We start from the raw sequence: 20,294 nt of genomic DNA, 5'->3' as shown, positions 1-20,294 counted from the left end.
GTAAGAGGTTTCCCGGATGCAACAGATACCCCCGACTCCCATATGTTAGGTCTGCAACACGTAAAAGCGATTAGAAACGAAGAAAATGAGAAAGCAAGAGCATCATAGTAAGGGAAGGAGTCCTAGAGAATAGGGAGTGGAAAGGGTACATGAACCATGAAAGGGGAGGACTAATGTTAGGGTGGGAAGCTGGAAAGACACACTGCAATACAAACATTTGTCGATCATTGATTTGCAGTGTTTTATAACGTGGAAAGAGAGATATGAGTCAAAGGTGTGCGAGAGATGGGAGGGCTGGGAAGGGAGAGTATTACCTTCTTTTCCCCATTCTCCCCCCTCCATCCTCAAAAAGAAAACGAATCTCCCTGTGCCCCCCCAAAAATAAGCTTCCATACTCAAATGGAACACCTCGTTTATTGCTCCTAACTAAACCAGAATTAATAATGGTTCAACAGCTGTAACTGACAAATTGATGAAACATGAAACTATTTGAAACACTCTTTCTCTAAGTTGAACTTTACAAAAAAAGTTACTTTCCACTGCAACAAGCTTTCAAAAGCGCATTCAATTTTTCACTCAATAATTAAAGCCCTTTCTTTCTCTCTAGCTAATCGTATGATTTACGCTGTTAAAGGCGCCTGTTTTGTGATCAGATATGTTCGGTTTTGCTTCGTAGGTACAAATTGTCACGCCATGGCGATGGGCCTCTTGAAAGTCCCCCTTCAATCCTATGAAATACACTTTGCTAGTTTCAGCTCCAAAGTTACGCGGAAAGTAAATTGAAAGATGCTCCACATTAGAAAAACGTGCGACTTTAGGCGTGTATTCTAAACTTCCATCGTGGTCCTCACTCATTTCAAACGTCTGATCAGGCTCCGCATTTGTATCATCAAAAGTCATGGAAGGGCGATTCTTGTACAGTTTCATTTCAGAGGGATGCTCACCATTTTCTCCGCCAATCACGACAACACCTTTTAATTTGACCTGTCCGACGAAAGGAATGTTAAACAAAAGTTCTTCGTCGACATCACTTTCGACGAATTTGTTAGTATCCAAGCGTTCATCCCAAGGTTTGAAAACGTTTTTGGCCGATTCTTCCTCAGCTTCGTTCAAGCATTGAAGCTTTAAGAGATCGATCTTTAGAAAAAGGTGAAACTGAGCCCCTCTTTCTTCTTCAGAAACGTCATGTTCGTGGTCATGGTGCTGGTGTCCACAACCCGCCATCTTGAAATACGCGGTAGACTGGTAACAAGGTCTTTAGAAAGGTTTTACAAAATGGCGAATGACGCGGTGATAGTCATATCAGCTTTGACCGCTGGTCTTGCCTTTGTATATTATCGTTTGCGTTGTTATTTTGCTGGAGGAGTATGTACGAATGCTGTCTCGATGAAAGGGAAGACTGTGATCATCACTGGAGCGAATACAGGGCTCGGTAAAGAAACTGCCCTTGAGCTCGCTCGACGTGAAGCAAGGGTTATCCTCGCTTGCAGGAGTCTTGAAAAAGGACAAAAAGCTGCTGACGAAATCCTTGCAAAGGTCAGAGATGCAACAGTTGTCGTGAAGAGTCTTGATCTGTCGTCTCTGGAGTCAGTCCGTACGTTTGCAGGCGAAATTTTAAAGGAGGAAGTGAGGCTGGATGTCCTGATAAACAATGCTGGAGTCTACATGGACCCTCCTGTGCCCAAAACCCAAGATGGTTTTGAGATGCATTTTGGTGTAAACCACCTTGGGCATTTTTTGTTGACAAATTTGTTATTAGATCTGCTCGAGAAATCATCTCCAAGCAGGATTGTTGTTGTGTCATCAAGCTTGGCTAAAAGGGCTTCTATTGATTTTGACAATATTCACGGAGAGAAAGGTCACGAAAAACCTGGAAGAGGATACCGCATGAAAGGCCCCTATGCTCAAAGCAAACTGGCAAACATGCTTTTTGCTCACGAGTTAAACAAAAGGCTTCCTGATGGTAAGGGATGATCATTTGTTTGTACCTTCCAACCCTTTTATTACTAGGAGTGACCAAAAAGAATTTTCTGTTTGGATTATCACGACATTTTTAAGCAGAAAGGATGATAAGAAAGTAGAAAAAAAATCAGTTACGTAAACAATACCCTCCATTTGGGCCTAAAATATGCTTGGATATTTCTCTACTGACATTATTTTTTCTGAGGAGTAAACAGTTTTCTGATGCAGAGCTTAAGGAAAACTGAGATTTACAAAGAGCAAGTAATGTTCAAGGACAAATAAACTTGCATATCTTTGTTTCAAATGGAAGCTAATGTAGGGGTGTTTAGACCAATTGTGTATGACCAAAATTATCTGATGGATTATAACAGATATTATTTTAAAGACAAGCACATAAAACAGACCCATACTTCTGTGTTTCCTGTCTTCAAAATGATTCCCATCTTCAATTTCCAGGTGTAACTGTCAATTCACTGTGTCCTGGATTATGTTGGACAGAACTTCATCGCAACTCAAAACTAAGTTTGTTGAAAAAATTGTTCCTGTACCCAATTGCAACAGTAGTGACGAAGAGACCGTGGGAAGGAGCTCAGACAATTGTTTACTGTGCAACTGAGGAAAAGTTAAAACAAGTTTCTGGAGCAATCTTTGCTGACTGTGATGTGAAAGAATTCCCTCCTAATACTAGGGATGATGGAGTGGCAAGGAAACTTTGGGAACTGAGTGAAAATTTGACTCAGAAGGGAGAATAATGTTACTTCACTGGTTTGCATTGACTTAAAAACAGTAACCTTCTTAAACATTAGTTTCTATAGACAATGGCGGTCTACTGCCACCTGTAAGACCGGTTTGTTTAGCCTGCCAGCAGGTTCTGTGTTTAGGGTTTGCCTTACAGTAAAGCCACCCTTACATCATCAAAAGCCGCTCATGGGTAAAGTTATTGAGACACCTTCTAAAGGCCAGTGTAACTGAAGCTAAAACTGAATGTTTGACATGTTAAGATGTGAAGTGGTTAGTATGTTAATGTAAGAAAATAAATGAAAACAGATTTGGGTAGTTTGAGTGTGATAATTTTGACCGTGGTTAATTTCTTTGGAAAATGATAAAAGGAGTAGCGAAGTACCCAAATAAAACAATTCCAAGTGCTTTTGCAAAGAATATTTTAATAATTTTTTCAATTCAATGTAAAAATGGCTTAATTACCTATGGTTAATATCTGTAACTGTTACTCATTGTTATAGACAACTCAATACACAACAGTGTAAATCCTTGCTGGTAACTCCCTGATTTTCTGAATGAAGAAGAGTTTGTCCACTGAACTTTAGAACAAAATTAATATCCCTAAAATAAGAAAGAAAAAATTCCACAAAATTCTACATATAGCTGGATAGTACCAAATATTATGCAAATAGTGGTAAGACAGTGTTGCTAAGTGGTTAGTGTTCTGAACCCACCTTAAGGTTAAATTTTAATCTTGGTTTCTCTATTCCTTTGTTCGAAAGCCATTTTGGGATAATTGTTTCTATTATTTGAAGAGCATCCAATCATCTAATCGTAGACCAAAAGAATTATACTGAACTTTCTTTTAAACTTTTCAGATCTGAAATCAGACTTCAAACTAGCCCTGGGTTATCTAAACCTAGCTTTGACCAACCCAGCCAGAATCTAGTGTTTCTGGGTTCAAGCCCTCTATGCTGCCACTTCCTTGATTTGTTCCCATTTTCCTTACATTCAACTCCTTAGCTATGCTTTGAATACAACCAAATGATCTGCCTCCTGTCAGTTGGGGTTTTTAAACACTAAGTTGATCTACGTTTACTACTTTTACTGCCACTTTGTTTGCATTTTAGGGCCTAAATGAAAATTAATGAGTGTAAATCTGGGCTTGCCTAGTAAAATAGAGTGTTTGATTAATATACTATAATGACTACTATTATTATAAAACAGTGAACCTAAAATTAGTTCCTAAAAGTACCTTTAAAACTTTACAACTATACAAGTCTAATTAAAATGTGTATTTTTCAAAGAGAATGTCTTCCATCCTGTTTTGTTTAGTATCAGTTCCAGGAAGTTTTGATTTAAACTCATCTTATTTGCTCTTCATATCACCAATCTTATCAAAATGGCTGGCGAATCTGTGTCACTAGCTTTTAAAGATTGTCTTTTTAAACACCTTGTGTAGGATCATTCTGATTAACCCTTAAACTTCCAAGATCTGATTTTTAATTCTCCCCTCTAGCTACTACATATTTCCTTGTAAATTAATTACGAGAATTTGGTGTTAGATCAAGGTAACAATTTCTACCTGCCAAGTATTTTTGAGTATTCTCATCACCTATTTGCAGGATAATGTCTGGATATTAAAGGGAGAAGTAAGATGTTAATCACTTCTGAGAGTTAAAGGGTTAAAAATCACTTTAACTAAACATCACTTGCCTAGTAAAATAGAGTGTTTGATTAATATACTATAATGACTACTATTATTATAAAATAGTGAACCTAAAATTAGTTCCTAAAAGTACCTTTAAAACTCTACAACTCTACAAGTTTAATTAAAATGTGTATTTTTCAAAGAGAATGTCTTCTATCCTGTTTTGTTTTGTATCAGTTCCAGGAAGTTTTGATTTAAACTCATCTTATTTGCTCTTCAAAAATCACTTTAACTAAACATAAGTCTTCAATTACCTATAGCTACAATTAGCTCGTTTGACACCAAATGAGAGCAATTTCCATCAGCTTCAAGCTCATTATTGTAAGTCGCTAGTGGTATTTGTGATAATAACAAGAACAACAATATTAAAATTTAAATAAAATTCAATAATTCTTACACTTTAGATTTTGCCAGTGATACTATAAAGTTTTTCTACTGAGGGTTTATGGTCACTCCCCTAACTAAAGGGAAAAGTACTAAAATGTTTCAGACCTTAATTTTTATTCCTATCTAACGTCAAAAACCATTATCATCAATCATCAGCCACTTAAAAGATTCCATCAAAAGAAATTTTGCATCCAAGTAATAGTTCAAGTAGTGTTCAATTAGCCAAATCAAGCACAAATATAGTAAATGGTGTGATAGTAACAGAGGAGTGAAAAATGCTGGAGGGGGTGCATGACCCAACCCAAACCTCTGTTATGTTCATTCTGCTGCAACAATCCTGCTGTTTATAATTTAGCTGTCTTACCAACTGAATGCCTGTGACAAGCTACCCAAGATTTTCAATGCTCTAGTTATAGGGGCTGACTCACCCACAGGCATCTCTCTATTTCTAGATATTAAAGAAGGAAGTTCACAAGAAGTGCGCACCAGGGATGGTGGGTGAACTCATCTCTGATAAATATAAACGTTGATCTCAAAAACAAAAAAAATCACACTTAAACAGTTGCTGCCATCTTTGAATCACACATTAAGGTAACAAAAGTAAAAAAAAAATGATCATCAACTATGGAGCCTCTTGATTGTTAAACTAATTCTCCTTGTCAGCACCTCAGGAACTGTATAGAGAACAGTATGGAGAATATGCATACTGATGTTAGGGAGTAAAGGGTTGAGAGACTACTGGGATGAGTCAGTCATGAAAACATGCTATCCCAGACAGTCTCAGCAATCTCTAGTGGTTCAACAATTTGCAGTCTAAGGTGGATTACCAAAAAGTTATATCATATCAGGTCATTTAAAGTTTAAATATTCATTACTATCAGTTTAGCTTCATCTGGGGACTACAATTTAATTTGGAAAAAAGCTGACATTTTCTGGCCAGCAAAACCTTCCAGAACATCGACAGTACTTCCTCTAATTATAATGACCTTGGCATAGCCAACTGCATTCTGACTATCACTACCTAAGGAGAAGCACTTCTCCATTATTAAGCAGGTTCACACAATTCACTGCACTGCAATTGGTGCTTGCAAAGTTCTCAGAACGGATCTGCCTGAATACCAGGAATGTTGACAAACAATTTGGAACCTAAAGTGAAGAGAAGATAAACAAATTTTCTCTCAGTTTGTTGTTTAGTGTGAGATAGACATCACATTTTAACTTAACTCTCTAACTCCCACGATCTCATTTATTTAGTAATTCTCCTTACTGTCTGCCATACAGTTCTTATGATTTTAGTTTGCAGAATTTGGTATTGGATCAACTTGTAATCCCATAATTGATAATTTTCTTTATTCTCATCACTTGTCTGCTTGATATTGTATTAATATTAGGAAATATTCTGTCTTGGTCACTAATAGGAGTTTGAAGGTTAGAGTTTTAACAAACCTAATAAATGCTCGGGAACAGAACAGGGACCAGTGATTTTTATGACTCTGCAGTTGTACACCCAGGGAGGTGGTTCCCATTCATTCCACTAAAAGATAAACACAGTTAACATCACGTCAGAATTTATTTGCATTCATATAAAAAGCTGAATTTTATAGTTTCACATGAAGGGGGTAACTTTCTAAAGAAACTGTGGTGCTGCATTGGCGGGAGAGTATAACAAGGTAATTTGGTATTATCAGCTAAGGTGATAATGTAAATTGGCCACCTTTAAGAGTTTCAAAGCTCATATTTTGAGTGTTAGCCCTTTGTCATTCACTCTGACAAAGAGCTAACATTTAAAACATCAGCTTTTAAACTCTTAACAGTGGGCAATTTATGTTATCAACTCAGTTGACAATACCAAATTGATATTAATATATATTATGCACTTTGATTGGGTCTAATTCTTGTGATATATTGGCAGGCAGATGCATAGATGACATAGAATTAACAAACTTTAGTTCCTTTTTAATACCATGTTAGCCTGTATATGTTCAGTATAAGATCACTGAAGACCCTTTTTGTTACCACATTTTGATCCCATCTGTGATCTATTACTGAATAGACTCATAAAAATGTAGCCCAGTATCTGCTGCAGATATTGGGTTATCATGTCAACAACTTCACATACTATTTAACAATTGGTTGGTCCGTTTTTCACGTCGGATTTGATGCACAATTCCACCGGCTATGTTATAAAACAATTGGTTCATGCTTTTAGCATGTACTATTGAGTTCTGGAGCACGTGGGAAGTTTGGAGAGCACAAAAGAAGCATAAGAAATGCCCAAGGCAATAGCCAAGGACAAATCTAGCTTCTTGAGTGCTCTCCAAACTTCCCATGTGCTCCATAACTCAATAGTGCACAGCTAAAAGCATGAACCAATTGTTTTATAACATAGCCAGTGGAATTGTGCATCAAATCCGATGCGAAAAACGGACAACAATATCAGAAGTGATTGTTCATGGAGTCTCCTTTCCCATTGTTTCTCTCATTTTCTGCCTCATTTAGGAACTCTAGCCCAAGGGAAAAGGTCAGAAAATTGTCTTCGTTTTGGGACTGGTGGGCCGAGTCTCTGTTTGTATCAATTATCGTCGTGAAATATATTATTTTACCTGCACTAATAATGGCCTCTCTGAAAAAAAAAATTTCTGGTGAAGTAATTTGCTCACGCTATCAGCGTGCACTATTGGGATTTTGAGCACGCTTACGTATACTAAATTTGATTGTGCAGCTCTGCTGGCTATGTTATAAAATTATATATTAACAGTATGCTCTTAGCCAATCAAAGTAACTCATACCATAGTCATTATATAGTAACTCTAATGTATAATAACAGCCATTGTCTGTGCAATGTTGTGCACTTTTTTTTTTTAAGTACTCACAGATTGACTGGGTGGTGATCGCAAAGTGATTGGCAACTGAGCAGAGATTGGAACTGCCCATCTGATGGCTATCTCAACATCAACATGGTATGTACTCTTGGAGGATGAAAAAAAAGCAAAATGAGCACCTGTTTACTGTTACAGTAACCACTAAATTATATGTCAGTTGCTTGACTGACCTGGCAGTAGTCACCTGATTTAACCCTTAAACTCCCAAGATCTGATTGTTAATTCTCCCCTCTGGCTACTACACATTTGTTTGTGAATAAGCTACAAGAATTTGGTGTTAGATCAAGTTAACATTTTCTACCTGATAAGTTTGAGTGTTCTCGTCACCTTATTATTGGATATCGCATGGATATTATAGGGAGAAGTTACAAGTTAATCACTTCTGGGAGTGAAAGGGTCAACATCTTTGTGCAACAAACAAACAAACAAACACATGAAAGGAAAAACAAACAATTATCAAACAACTTAACTATGTGATTATCAGGTAAAGGTAAAGAATCTGATCCCACCGATGTATTAGCCAATGCATTAGTAGTGTGTCGGTGGTGTGTCAGCCAACATGTTGGCCAATGTGTTGGCTGACACATTGGCTGATGCGTTGGCAGATGCGTCGGTAGGATCAGATTCTTTGCCTTTACCGAAAATTGCACCTTGATGGTAAGCTGGATTACCTTTATAATTTGACCGCTAGTAGATGGTTGAAATTCTTCCCGTGAGGACTCTTTCCAAAGTTCAAGGGGTACTTCCCTGGAGAAGAAAAAGAAATAGTATGTCACATAATGAAAATCAAATGAGGCTAAAAGAACTTAAAGAAGGGTTAAAAGTAAGTCACTGCAGCAGGCTCCACTTGGTTTGCTATGCTACCAAAGTGTGTTTAGTTTCCCCTCCTTTCCTGCCCCCTTCCCCCTCCTCCCCCCCACTTTTGAGCAAGTGTCCATGCCATTCACTGGTTTGTTGCTGCTGTGTGGACAGGTGCCTGGACACAGGTTGTAACTCAGTTTCCATGGTGACCTCCTTCTTGTCCTTGCTGAGGGGATTTCTGGCCTTCTTAGTTAATGGCACCAACCTTCTATCACAATTGATAAAGAGTTAAAAATTATTTTTGAAGCACTTTCTCTGATTAATTTGTATTAACATTTCCAGGATTATAAGTCCTACATGTTTCTCAGCTGTTTTCCCTGACAACCATCCAGTGACTTCTCCTTCATGCTTTCTACAACACATGGACTCCTTGTCATGACAGTTGCTCTGCTATCTTGGCTGCTTACAGATGACGAAAGATCTTTCTCCTGAGGTTTTAGGTTTACCACTCTAAAAAGCTAACATGAAAGCAAATAGTACAAGATATAAATGAAAACAAATTTAAAAACATGCTATAGAAAACTAAAACATAGATTAAATCCTTTCACACCCAAGATCTTATTAGTATCTGTCTGCTATACAACTCTTAAGAAGTGAGTTTGGAGAATTTGGTATTGGATCAACTAACAATCCCCTCATTGATACTTTTCTTTATTCTCATCACTTTTCTGTTTGATATGGCATTGATATTGTAAGGTGAAATTCATGTGAGTGAAAGGGTTAAGTCAAGGTTATCACATGCCAGAATTACCCGATAAAAAAACCTCGATAAGACAAGAGAAAAACTTTGTGGAGAACAGAAGTTACCTTAACAATAAATGAATCAATGTCAACATTGGAATTGTTCTTAACATCAATATGAAGGGAAGCTGTTTCTCCTGATGTGTACACCTTCTTTTCCAACCTTTGATCAAAGAAAACCAGATCAGAAACAACTCCATCTACAAGTTAATTTTGTAGCATACACCTTCAAAAGAATAGATAAAATAGCATTTCAGAGCCTCTACATTTCAAAAATAATTTTTCTGTGCAGGAAAATGCTCTCAAGACCCTGGGAAGCACCTCTTGAATTGTTAGCCATTTTCTCCAAGCAGCTGGCCAAGTACCCCCTGCATTATTGAGAACCCTGAGCAAGTTATGGTGTTGGCTTACGTTTACAGATGTATGCATGCTTGCTGGCATCATGTGTATATCCCACCTGAATGAACACAAAATATGTTACCCCTAAGTAAACATACCAAGCATTAAGCAAGACATCCCCTTTTGGAATACAGCAACAAATTTTCACAGTTCTGCGATCTGTGAAAACTTCAGGCTCGACTGATGTCAGGGGAAGATTTTCATTAACTGTGATGACCTGTGAAGCCTGAAAAAAATGGATAGAATGTTAAAGAAATGATCATTGCTCATAACTGCAATAAAAAAAATCCTTTAACCCTTCAACTCTTAGAATTGATTAACATATGACTTCTCCCTATAATATTCATTCATCATCTAGTAAACTGGTACAGAGAATACTCCAACTTAACTCTCTCCAGATAGAAAATGTTATCCTGATCTTACACTACATTCTGGTAACTAATTTACCAGGAAATCTATAACAGGTAGTGGGGAGAATTAACAATCAGATCTTGAGAGTTAAAGGGTTAAAGAGGACCATTTCTTTTGAAATGGAAATTATAACAAAAAAGGTTCCAGAAGGTAAAAAGATTGATGAATTTAGAACCACTTATTGTATTTGGACTTTGTCAGACCTCAAGAACTTCCCCTGATCCAGGTCTATCAACCTCAGCTATCACTTTATACACAATCTTGGCCTTCCATTTGTCCCCATTAGCTTGATTTCCTTCACCCTCAAATGATCCTGCCGATAAAAAAAACAAATTTAGTAGTTAGTAACCATTAGAAATAGTGACAATCATTCAGTGTTTGAAATCTTTTACCATCACCACTGTTGATAAGTCTTTTGAGTACAACTCTCAAGAATTGATTGTAAGGCTCTTTATTTAATTGCAATTACAGCACCCTGCTGTTATACTGTTGATGTGTTGATCTAGAAAGTATCCAAATCACACTCCCCTCTAGGCCTCTGAGAACAACTTCTTATTGAAAATAACAAGCATGGGAAAGAGGAGCCTCTAAATCCATATTAATATTAAATGGCTTAGTAGTAGATCTATGGAATCACTGATGAGAAGGTCCCACAGTAAAGCTATGTTCAACTGCCGTTAGGAGTACTTTAAATTTCTCCCTATTCTGAGCAACTATCAACCCTATCACAATCAAAATAATTTGTTTCTTACCTGGTAAGCCTTGTTGCAGTGTGTAATGGAAGGGATAAGCATAGCAGCCCATAGGTATTCCATCTAAAATAGAAAAATTAAAGTTGGTGAACAATTTATTGTGAGGCCTTCAAATGGATGACCACTAAGTCTGTTGGAGAACCTAGACAAGATAACCCTGGTGAAAAACCTCACAGGATCTTTGAGGATCTTCAAGGATTGACAAAGACCTGCCAAAGATCCTTAAGGACAAGGATCTTTAAAAGATCTTTAAAGGATCTGTAAAAGATCCTCAAAGATCTTTGTAAGCAAAAACGTTTGTTAAGATCCTCAAGGATTTGATAAAGATCCTCAAAGGATATTTCAAAGATCCTCATGAGGATCCTCACAAAGTTCTTTTCAAGGATCCTTCAAGATCCTCAAGGATTTAGCAAGGATCTTTCAAAGACCCTCAAAAGATCCTTTCAAGGATCCTTTCAAGATCTTTGTAAGGATCCTTAAGGATTTAATCAGGATCTTGCAAGGATCCTAGTCAAGATCTTTGCAGGATCTTTTTGAGGATCTTTCAAGATCCTCAAGGATTTAATGAGGATCTTTTAAAGACCTTCCAAAGATCCTTTCAAGGATCCTATTAAGATCTTTGCAAGGATCCTTAAGGATTTGATCAGGATCTTACAAGGATCCTACTCAAGATCTTTGCAAGATCTTTTCAAGGATCCTTCAAGATCCTCAAGGATTTAATGAGGATCTTTTAAAGACCTACAAAAGATCCTTTCAAGGATCCTGTAAAGATCTTTGCCAGGATCCTTAGGAATTTGATCAGGATCTTACAAGGATCCTTAAGTCAAGATCTTTGCAGGATCTTTTCAAGGATCCTTCAGGATCCTCAAGGATTTAATGAGGATCTTTTAAAGACCTTCAAAAGAACCTTTTAGGGATCCTGCTAAGATCTTTGCTACGATCCTTAAGAATTTGATCAGGAGTTACAAGGATCCTAGTCAAGATCTTTGCATGATCTGTTCTACAATCCTTCAAGATCCTCAAGGAATTGAAAAGCATCTTCCAAATATCTTTAAAAGATTCATTTCATGATTTTGTACAGCTCTTTGTAAGGATCCTTTTTGAATTTGATGTGGATCTCAAAAGCAACTTTGTCAAGATCTCTACCACATCTCTGCATTATGAATTAGGTTCCTTTGAAATCCTCAAGTAATTTCAAACATAACAAAATTGTATATTGAGGGCTCACTGTTTTATAATTTAAACACAACAAGGAATTTTCGCAAAAAATTATTGTGCAATGATTGTAATGAAGGTTACTGCATAGCAACGCCATGCTCGAGGCTTTCGGGAAACTTTGTGACTACTTACATGACAACAAATAGTGTTTTGCATTATGGGATAGGAATTTATACGCGCCGAGATTTTTAACGGTCGCATAAAAACATAAGAAGCTCGTTGTTACGGCAAATATCATCGACAATGGTCGGAACTAAAGGGAAAATGTACACAGAAATAAGAGTAAAGGAAAGGCGTTTTCTGGAGTTCAGAAACAAGCGAAAAGAGAGACAGAAACAACCGAAATCGTCAATCAAACTCCAAGCAGGTCTCGCGATTGCTCTGACTCTGAGGCTGAATGAAAAGAATTCATTGGTACTTCTGGAAAGAAAATGAAGATGCCATCCTCGCCTAATGATTCTTGCTCTGAGCACTTGGAGAGTGAGGATGCAAATGATGTGTTACAGGGACAAGGATACAGGCTTATCGATCTAGAGAGATTCTCCTCGACGCTCACTGAAGGACATGTTTCTGAAGAAGGTGTGAATTTACTTGGTTCTGTGTAACCAACTTAAAAAGCTCTTTTAGAGGTTTTCATATGAATTCCCGAAAACACTTATTTTGTACCTCAGGATGTATTAGTTCAATTAATCTTAGGTTTTCAGGGCTGTATCCTCTTACTGAGTTGAGTTGGATAAGCTGACAGTTTCTCTATAAGCTGAATTTTAAGTAAGATATTGTGGAATAACTCACCTAATAATCACGGTGAACTTTGAACGGGCACTGTGCCCATAATATAAACGACTCCAAAAGTTCCTCAGCTCATCCAAAAGAACGACCCTAGTACTTTGTTTTGACACTAAAAACACTTGATTTCATGCAATCTTTGTGCAGTTATCTTTTCTCAAGTATACCTAGGTTTTTCACACCATGTGGTGGACAAATTGATCTGATGTCAAATAACAAATTGGTTTAGGGCAACATATTAGTTATATTCAGTATGTGTGATTCCTAAGCTTTCCTTTGGTATATAGGTTAATATGGTTTAGAAATATAGTCATTGAAATACTCTTGTTTGCCTTTTTTTTCATGTTTACCCCCTCTGTAAGAGTAGTCTGAGTCTGGTCATAGTCTAGTCTTAGTCAAGTTGAACACATATATTTTGGTCTTCTTATCTTTGAGCTGGACTGTTGCCAGATTTTTTGGAAAATGAAAATCTTAGTACTAACCTAAAGTCTGAACAGAAATAGTGTAGAAGTAGTCCTACTAGAAGAGGATGGGTAATTCTCGTTTAGCAATTAAAAAAGTTTTATCTTCATTTTTTTATGTTTGGTTCAATTTTTCTTTTTAACTTAGTATGAGGATTTAAGTATGCTTATTTTCTTGTCAAAATTTCGAAGGTTCTATAACATTCTTGCTAAGATCTTCAACAATCTTCCATTTCCTTGCCAGGATCTTCAAGGTTCACTGACATTCTTGTCAAGATCTTTAAGGATCTTCAAATCTCTTGCAAAGATCTTTAATTTGGCTGTCAAAATCTTCAAGGATCTTTCTTTTTTTTGCCAAGATCTTCAAAGATCTTTCAAGTTATTGCCAAGATCTTTAAGGGTCTTTTATTTTCTTTCCAAGATCTTTAAGGATCTTCAAAATTTTCAACAAGATCCTTGAAGATCTTGGCAAGAAAATGAGAGATCCTCAAAGATCTTAACAAGAATTTGGAAGATCCTCAAAGAATTTTCAAAGATCTTTAAAGGATCTTCAAAGTTCATGTAAAGATCTTTGAAGATCCAGACAAGATCTTCAAGGATCTTGACAGGAAAATGAAAGATCCTTAAAGATCTTGGCAAGAAAGTCAAAGATCCTCGAAGATCTTGGCAAGAAAATCAAAGATCCTTGAAGATCTTGGCAAGAAAATCAAAGATCCTTGAAGATCTTGGCAAGAAAATCAAAGATCCTTGAAGATCTTGGCAAGAAAATCAAAGATCCTTGAAGATCTTGGCAAGAAAATCAAAGATCCTTGAAGATCTTGGCAAGAAAATCAAAGATCCTTGAAGATCTTAACAAGAATTTTGAAGATCCTCATGAAGATCCTCAAGAGGATCCTCAAAGGTCCTCATGAAGATCTTGAAAGATCCTTAAAGATCCTTGAAAGATTTTCACCAGGGAAACTGACTGAAGCTGGAGGCACTGAGCTTGAGAGGATAGAGACAATTTGAAAAAGTTGACTTTACTCCTTTACATCCTTACATAATTAAGATTGCATATACTCTGTACTCACTTCTCTATAAATTTTCTAAAGTGCTGACCAGGAGAATTTATCAAACAATCAAAAACTTCTTTGAATAATAACCATTTCCATTATTCTAAGTTATTCACTCTTAGGGTTCAAAGGGCTGACTCCCAAAGGTGATCAAGAAATAATTTCTCCTTATAATATCAACACAGTTGCAAGCAAACAGGCTTTGAGAAAACACATGTTGATATTGAGTTGTAAAGGGTTAAACATGTGGTCACCTACCCCATAATTAATGGACATCTCTTCAACATGTTTTTGTATCTTAATTTTGTTGAAAATGTGTTTTTCTAAGCTACAATGTAAAATATTACCAGGATATTCAATGAGTCGCAGTTCAGCTCTGAACATATCTCTCCTTGAATTTTTGGTTCCTATCTTCTCAACTGGTAACTGAGTTTCTACGTCTTGCTGTATTTCTCGAAATTCCCATTCACCTGAAAACCAAATCGCTTAATTATGAATATAATCATTCCACAATTACACCATATCACCATATTCAAAATATACCACAATATTACATGCCAGAACAGGGCAATAATATAGGAGTAAAGTGGAGCAACAAAATGGCAGTACTGAATGACCCAAAGTTAAATTTATATTCATTTGTTTTATAAGGCTTTGCTTGTTAAGTAGCAAAATTTTAGGCACTTAATATATTGGCCATAATGATACTTCAACCCTAACATCATAATGCATATTCTCCATACTGTTCTCTATACATTTCCTATGTTCTAACAGGGAGAATTTGTAAAACCATCAAGACCTTTGTTAGTTGCCAATCATTTCCTTTATTCTTGTGATTTAAAATAAAAATTTGATTTAAGGGATAGATTTTCAAGAGGAATTAGAACCTTTTCACTTGTAGGGATTGAAGGGTTAATGGTTTTGTTTGAGTTGTTTTTCATCTTTTGCACATGTTTCAAGAGGTTGATAAGATCCAGAGTTAAAAATCGATAGAAAATACACATTTTATTGTCACAGCTTACATTTTTCATATCCTCTGAATTTCAGTTTCACTCCTCTGCATGGATCAGTGCTACAAATCCATAGATACACAGTCCTGAAAAAAATCAATTGATAAACATTATTTAACCCTTAAACTCCCAAGATCTGATTGTTAATTCTCCCTTCTAGCAGCTACACATTTCTTTGTACGTTAGTTATAAGAATTTGGTGTTTGATCAAGGTAATATCTTGTAACTGATGAGTTTGAGTATTCTCATCACCTGTTTGCTGAATAATGTATGGATATTATAGGGAGAAGTTACATGTTAATCACTTCTGGGAGAAATTAATTAGCTATTTAACCCTTACACTCCAAAGATCTCAGTAGTAATGCTCCTTACTCTCTGCCACAAAATTCTTATAATGTCATTTTGGAGAATTTGATATTAGATCAACCAATAATCCCTCAATTAATATTTTATTTATTCTCATCACTTGTCTTCATGATACTGTATTGATAATCTAAGGAGAAATTATATCCTGGTCACTCCCCAATTAATCACTCTGTAGATCTGAGACAAATATGAAAATGATCTTAATTGTTCTAATGACCTTTCAGTTTTTTGTTCCCCTTGCTAGATTAAATTCCAGGGTCCTGATGCTTTTTTAGGAATCCACGTTGTTCCAGAAACATTTTTACCTTTGGTGGGAGGGCAGGGATGTACGAGCAGTGTTAATCTCAATTTTTTTTTCTAGTGTGAACACAATCCTCATTTGAGCACCCAGAAAAATTTCTGCACAGTTCCACTATGCATACAGTTCTTGGATAGAAAAAAAAATGGCAAAAACAATAGATTGCTTTTGAGAAAAGAGCTTCTTTTTTACGATTATGGCATGTGGCTGTGTAGAAATCTTACCGAGCACCATCCTCTCCGCTTTGAAATTTCAGCCCTCTCTCCCTTCGTTCCACTACCATCTACTTCCTGTAAGTGACGTGTTTGGGCAATTTGCTGCTTATCGACAGATGTGCCGAATCAAATGCTGAAAGTATGAACTTGCCAAACTTTCGACATTTGCGTGATGAATTTCGGCATGACGCAAACAAATACAGCTTCGAAACGAAAACTAATACACGGCTAAGATTGACCAGTAAATTTAAATCTCAGAAAAGACTGAGATTTAAATTGAGGGACCTTGATATGTTAATTTGATCTATTATTGACAAATTTAAGGTGCGAAACGAGTTCTACAAGAACAACAAGAAAAGACTGATTCTTACCCGTAAATCTTTTCTCCACCGATATAACTTCCTTTGTTTGTCCTTATCGCTATCCTGTTGATACTCATCTTCTACGACGATCAGTCTTACATACTTGAGATCTTCATTGTGTTTTAGCCTAGAAGACTGATTTGGAAATCCCTTGGGTCAAAAAATGTTTGCATTAAAATATGCTCATCTTAACTCACTTTCTAAAGATGCGTCGTTTGCAGACGTAGTTTAAACCCCTCGAATTTATGAAAAATGTAAATTCACGCCCTAAATTGATTTCCTTCTCGCATAAATTCCAAAACTTTCGAATCGAAGGCTCCTGATCGTTAGTTTAGCGAGCTGAGGCGCCCTTTGATCAAAAGTTGAGGAGGACTAAGCCAGAATAAACACAAACATGGCGGCCCGCACGTGGTTGAGTTGTGGCAGAAAAATGGGGTCCATCTGGACAGGGAATGTTTTTGCTCTCTTAAATCCGCAAAAGTATTCGAGCAGTGTTGTCCAAACGCAGAATTACGTCGAAAGGTTCTTTCTTCTGGGCCATAGGAGTTTGGCAAGTGATTCTAATCTAGACGTGGAAACAGATCGAACTGCAGATCGAAGTGTTACAAACAAGAACGACTTAAAAAGTAACTCAAAGAATAAAGGTTTGCCACGAACAAGGCTACTAAAAGTGGCGATTATAGGAGAGGCAAACAGTGGAAAATCGACGTTAACAAATTGTTTAATTGGGGACAAGATCTCTGCGGTTACAGCAGTCCCTCATACCACACGTAGGCAGACAACTGGAGTGTTCGCACTCGGCGATGCTCAAATAGTACTGCTAGATACACCAGGAATTGTAAACATCCCAACGGCTAGACGGTTGAAAATGACCCGTGAGCACATGCGAGCTCCAAGTGATGCACTGCATGACGCTGATGTAATAGCTGTTTTAATTGATGCTGCTGACAGGAAAAGGAGTATGGTAATTCCCGAAACAATTCTAACCAACTTGGAGAATCACACAGACTTGCCGTCAGTTCTGATCTTAAACAAGATCGATGTTGTCAAAGTAAAGACCAGATTACTTGATATAGCCACAGTCTTAGTGCATGACCGTGAAAAGGATGAATGGGGTTACAAAGACGAGGGTGGGTGGAGTGGGTTTGAGCATGTATTCATGGTCTCGGCCAGAACTGGAGATGGGATCGATGATCTCAAGAAATATTTCGCTGTTAAAGCAAAGCCTGCTGATTGGCTTTTTCCTGCTGATACAGCCACAGACCAGAACTTTGAACAGATAATGCATGAAATTTTTAGAGAGAAAATTTTGCAGTTGTATGAACATGAAATACCATGGCAGATCAGGCAGGTAGGTAGTTAATCAGGACCCTGTGGTCATCTTTGCTTATTAACAAATCATGTGATAGTTTTATAAAGTAGATACCCTGCAATTTAACAGCACTCGAAGGTGCGATCATTTATGTTCCCAGGGCAAGTAAAGGGTATGTAATACTGCAGCCTGGTTAGCTCTGGTTATAGAGTGATGGACTGTCATGCAGGAGGTTGAGGGTTCAAAACCCAGCTTGGACAAACACTCATGGTCAATGCACTCTGGCCAGAGTCCCCTGCAAAGTGTTGTAAAGTGCATTAGAGCATATTTCTATAGAGAATGTGCTTTGAAAATTTACCATTATCATTCTCTTTTACAAAAATTGCCAATCTGACAACTTTTATGTGATAATCAAGTAGCAAGTTCAGACAATTTCTTGCATAAAGTTTATGGTCAAAAGTTGAAGTTTGATAAATGTTTACCAAAAATATTTGCACAAAATTTCCTTTTCCATTTTTTTCAATGTTTATTCTTTTTCTTTCAAATAAAATATATTAAAGTTCACACGGCAACCAGGTGGACAATCAGACATAGTTTGAAGCTACACTGGTTTGCAGATTTAATGAATGTAACCGAAGAAGTTACAATTCATAGACCCAACGTTTCGACACTCCTGTCTAGTGCCTTCATCAGGGGTGATCTAAACGCTGCAACAAGAGGTCCTTTTATATGATCACTAATTAGCGGCCTTTTTTCTGACGAGGTGTAAATAGGCGTCAGGAAGCAGACCGCCATCGTCACGATTTAAAGGAGCGTGGGCGGAGTTAATGTGCCAAGCCTCCAAACAAAGGCGCTGGTGGTAACGCCGATTAGTAGTGATAATTTTAGAATTATCCCACCCAATTGTATGGTTGGTTAGGCAAGTATGCTCCGATAAAGCTGAATTTTCCTTTTTGCAAAGAAAAACCACTTTTTGGTGCTCTTTTAACCGTGTACCAAACTGGCGTTTGGTCTGTCCGATGTATTCGTTATCACAGTCATTGCAAGGAATAGAATAAATGGCTTTATAGAATAAATTCTTAGAATAAATTTTAGAATAAATTCAGCTTTATCGGAGCATACTTGCCTAACCAACCATACAATTGGGTGGGATAATTCTAAAATTATCACTACTAATCGGCGTTACCACCAGCGCCTTTGTTTGGAGGCTTGGCACATTAACTCCGCCCACACTCCTTTAAATCGTGACGATGGCGGTCTGCTTCCTGACGCCTATTTACACCTCGTCAGAAAAAAGGCCGCTAATTAGTGATCATATAAAAGGACCTCTTGTTGCAGCGTTTAGATCACCCCTGATGAAGGCACTAGACAGGAGTGTCGAAACGTTGGGTCTATGAATTGTAACTTCTTCGGTTACATTCATTAAATCTGCAAACCAGTGTAGCTTCAAACTATGTCTTTTTCTTTGTTTTTTGTTTTTGGTTTTGCAACTCAATTTTTCTGGTGACCATGTTATAATTTAACCCTTTAACTACCACGATCTGATTCTAGCTACTACACATTTCAGTATTTTCTGTGACATCAAGAGAACAACTTCGACCTAATAAGTTGGAGTGGTCTCATCACTTGTTTGCTGTATTATGTATGGATATTATAGGGAGAAGTTACATATTTATCACTTCTGGGAGCTAAAGGTTCGAGGTGCTTGATGGGTGAATTAAAGAAAAAAAAACTTGAACTTGGAGCCCTGTTTATCCATGATTTACATAACATTTTTGTTTCATATCCCATTGATCTTGTCACTTTCAGGTGAATGTATTGTGCGAAGCCAGAGAGGGCCATTGGAGAATTCATCACAAGCTATACTGCCGCACAAAGAGCCAGCGGAGATGTGTAATGGAAAAATTGGAACAGTTGAGACAATTCGTTTTACCAGATTTAGAAGATGCTTTGGGGCAGCCTGTGGAATTGACAGTAGATGTTTCATACAGTGCAAAAGTTGGCTTTCAGACACCTCTCCACAGTTACTGAATATGAATAAAGCCAGTTTGAATAACATGTAAAATATAATTTCATCCACAGTTCAATACTTGTTTAAAGGTCTGTGAAGATGGCTTATGAATCCTTTCCATTTTGAGAACAATGTTAACCCCTTTGACTCCAAAGAGTGATTATCATCTAATTTCTCCTTACAATATCGTCTCTGAATGACACATAGTCATGAGAATAAAGATAATGATCATTTACTAAAGAAGCTCTTGATTGTTAAACAAATTCTCCTTGTCAGCACATAAGGAAGAGTAAAGAGAACAGTATGGAGAATATGCATACTGATGTTAGGGTGTAAAGTATAGATCAGTATCATGCGAGTGAAACAAATCTCTTTTC

General features: G+C 37.1%; 4 protein-coding genes across 4 annotated transcripts; 2 read left to right on the top strand and 2 right to left on the bottom strand.

Moving 5' to 3' along the window:
* Positions 1-394: 394 nt before the first annotated feature.
* Positions 395-1,230, bottom strand: LOC131774037 (PITH domain-containing protein 1). The gene has a single exon (XM_059090049.2). The coding sequence runs from the start codon at positions 1,222-1,224 to the stop codon at positions 604-606; it is 621 nt and encodes a 206-aa protein (XP_058946032.1). The 5' UTR covers positions 1,225-1,230; the 3' UTR covers positions 395-603.
* A 41-nt stretch (positions 1,231-1,271) lies between these two features.
* On the top strand, positions 1,272-3,017 carry LOC131774028 (retinol dehydrogenase 12-like). Its single transcript, XM_059090039.2, has 2 exons — positions 1,272-1,963; positions 2,419-3,017. Exons 1-2 carry the CDS (start codon positions 1,276-1,278, stop codon positions 2,712-2,714), a joined length of 984 nt encoding a protein of 327 aa, XP_058946022.2. The 5' UTR covers positions 1,272-1,275; the 3' UTR covers positions 2,715-3,017.
* A 101-nt stretch (positions 3,018-3,118) lies between these two features.
* Positions 3,119-16,962, bottom strand: LOC131774027 (arrestin domain-containing protein A). Its single transcript, XM_059090037.2, has 12 exons — positions 16,604-16,962; positions 15,366-15,439; positions 14,691-14,813; positions 10,827-10,889; positions 10,278-10,387; positions 9,762-9,889; positions 9,331-9,427; positions 8,821-8,981; positions 8,334-8,409; positions 7,654-7,749; positions 6,227-6,314; positions 3,119-5,926 (listed from the first exon to the last, which is right to left on the bottom strand). Exons 1-12 carry the CDS (start codon positions 16,669-16,671, stop codon positions 5,877-5,879), a joined length of 1,134 nt encoding a protein of 377 aa, XP_058946020.2. The 5' UTR covers positions 16,672-16,962; the 3' UTR covers positions 3,119-5,876.
* A 25-nt stretch (positions 16,963-16,987) lies between these two features.
* LOC131774026 (GTPase Era-like) lies at positions 16,988-20,259 on the top strand. The gene is made up of 2 exons (XM_059090036.2): positions 16,988-17,945; positions 19,716-20,259. The coding sequence occupies exons 1-2, from the start codon at positions 16,989-16,991 to the stop codon at positions 19,935-19,937; spliced, it is 1,179 nt and encodes a 392-aa protein (XP_058946019.1). The 5' UTR covers position 16,988; the 3' UTR covers positions 19,938-20,259.
* Positions 20,260-20,294: the final 35 nt, after the last annotated feature.

This window comes from Pocillopora verrucosa, chromosome 8, assembly GCF_036669915.1.
Source record: "Pocillopora verrucosa isolate sample1 chromosome 8, ASM3666991v2, whole genome shotgun sequence".
NCBI classification, from domain to species: Eukaryota; Metazoa; Cnidaria; class Anthozoa; order Scleractinia; family Pocilloporidae; genus Pocillopora; species Pocillopora verrucosa.
This window is presented reverse-complemented; position numbering and strand designations above follow the sequence as displayed.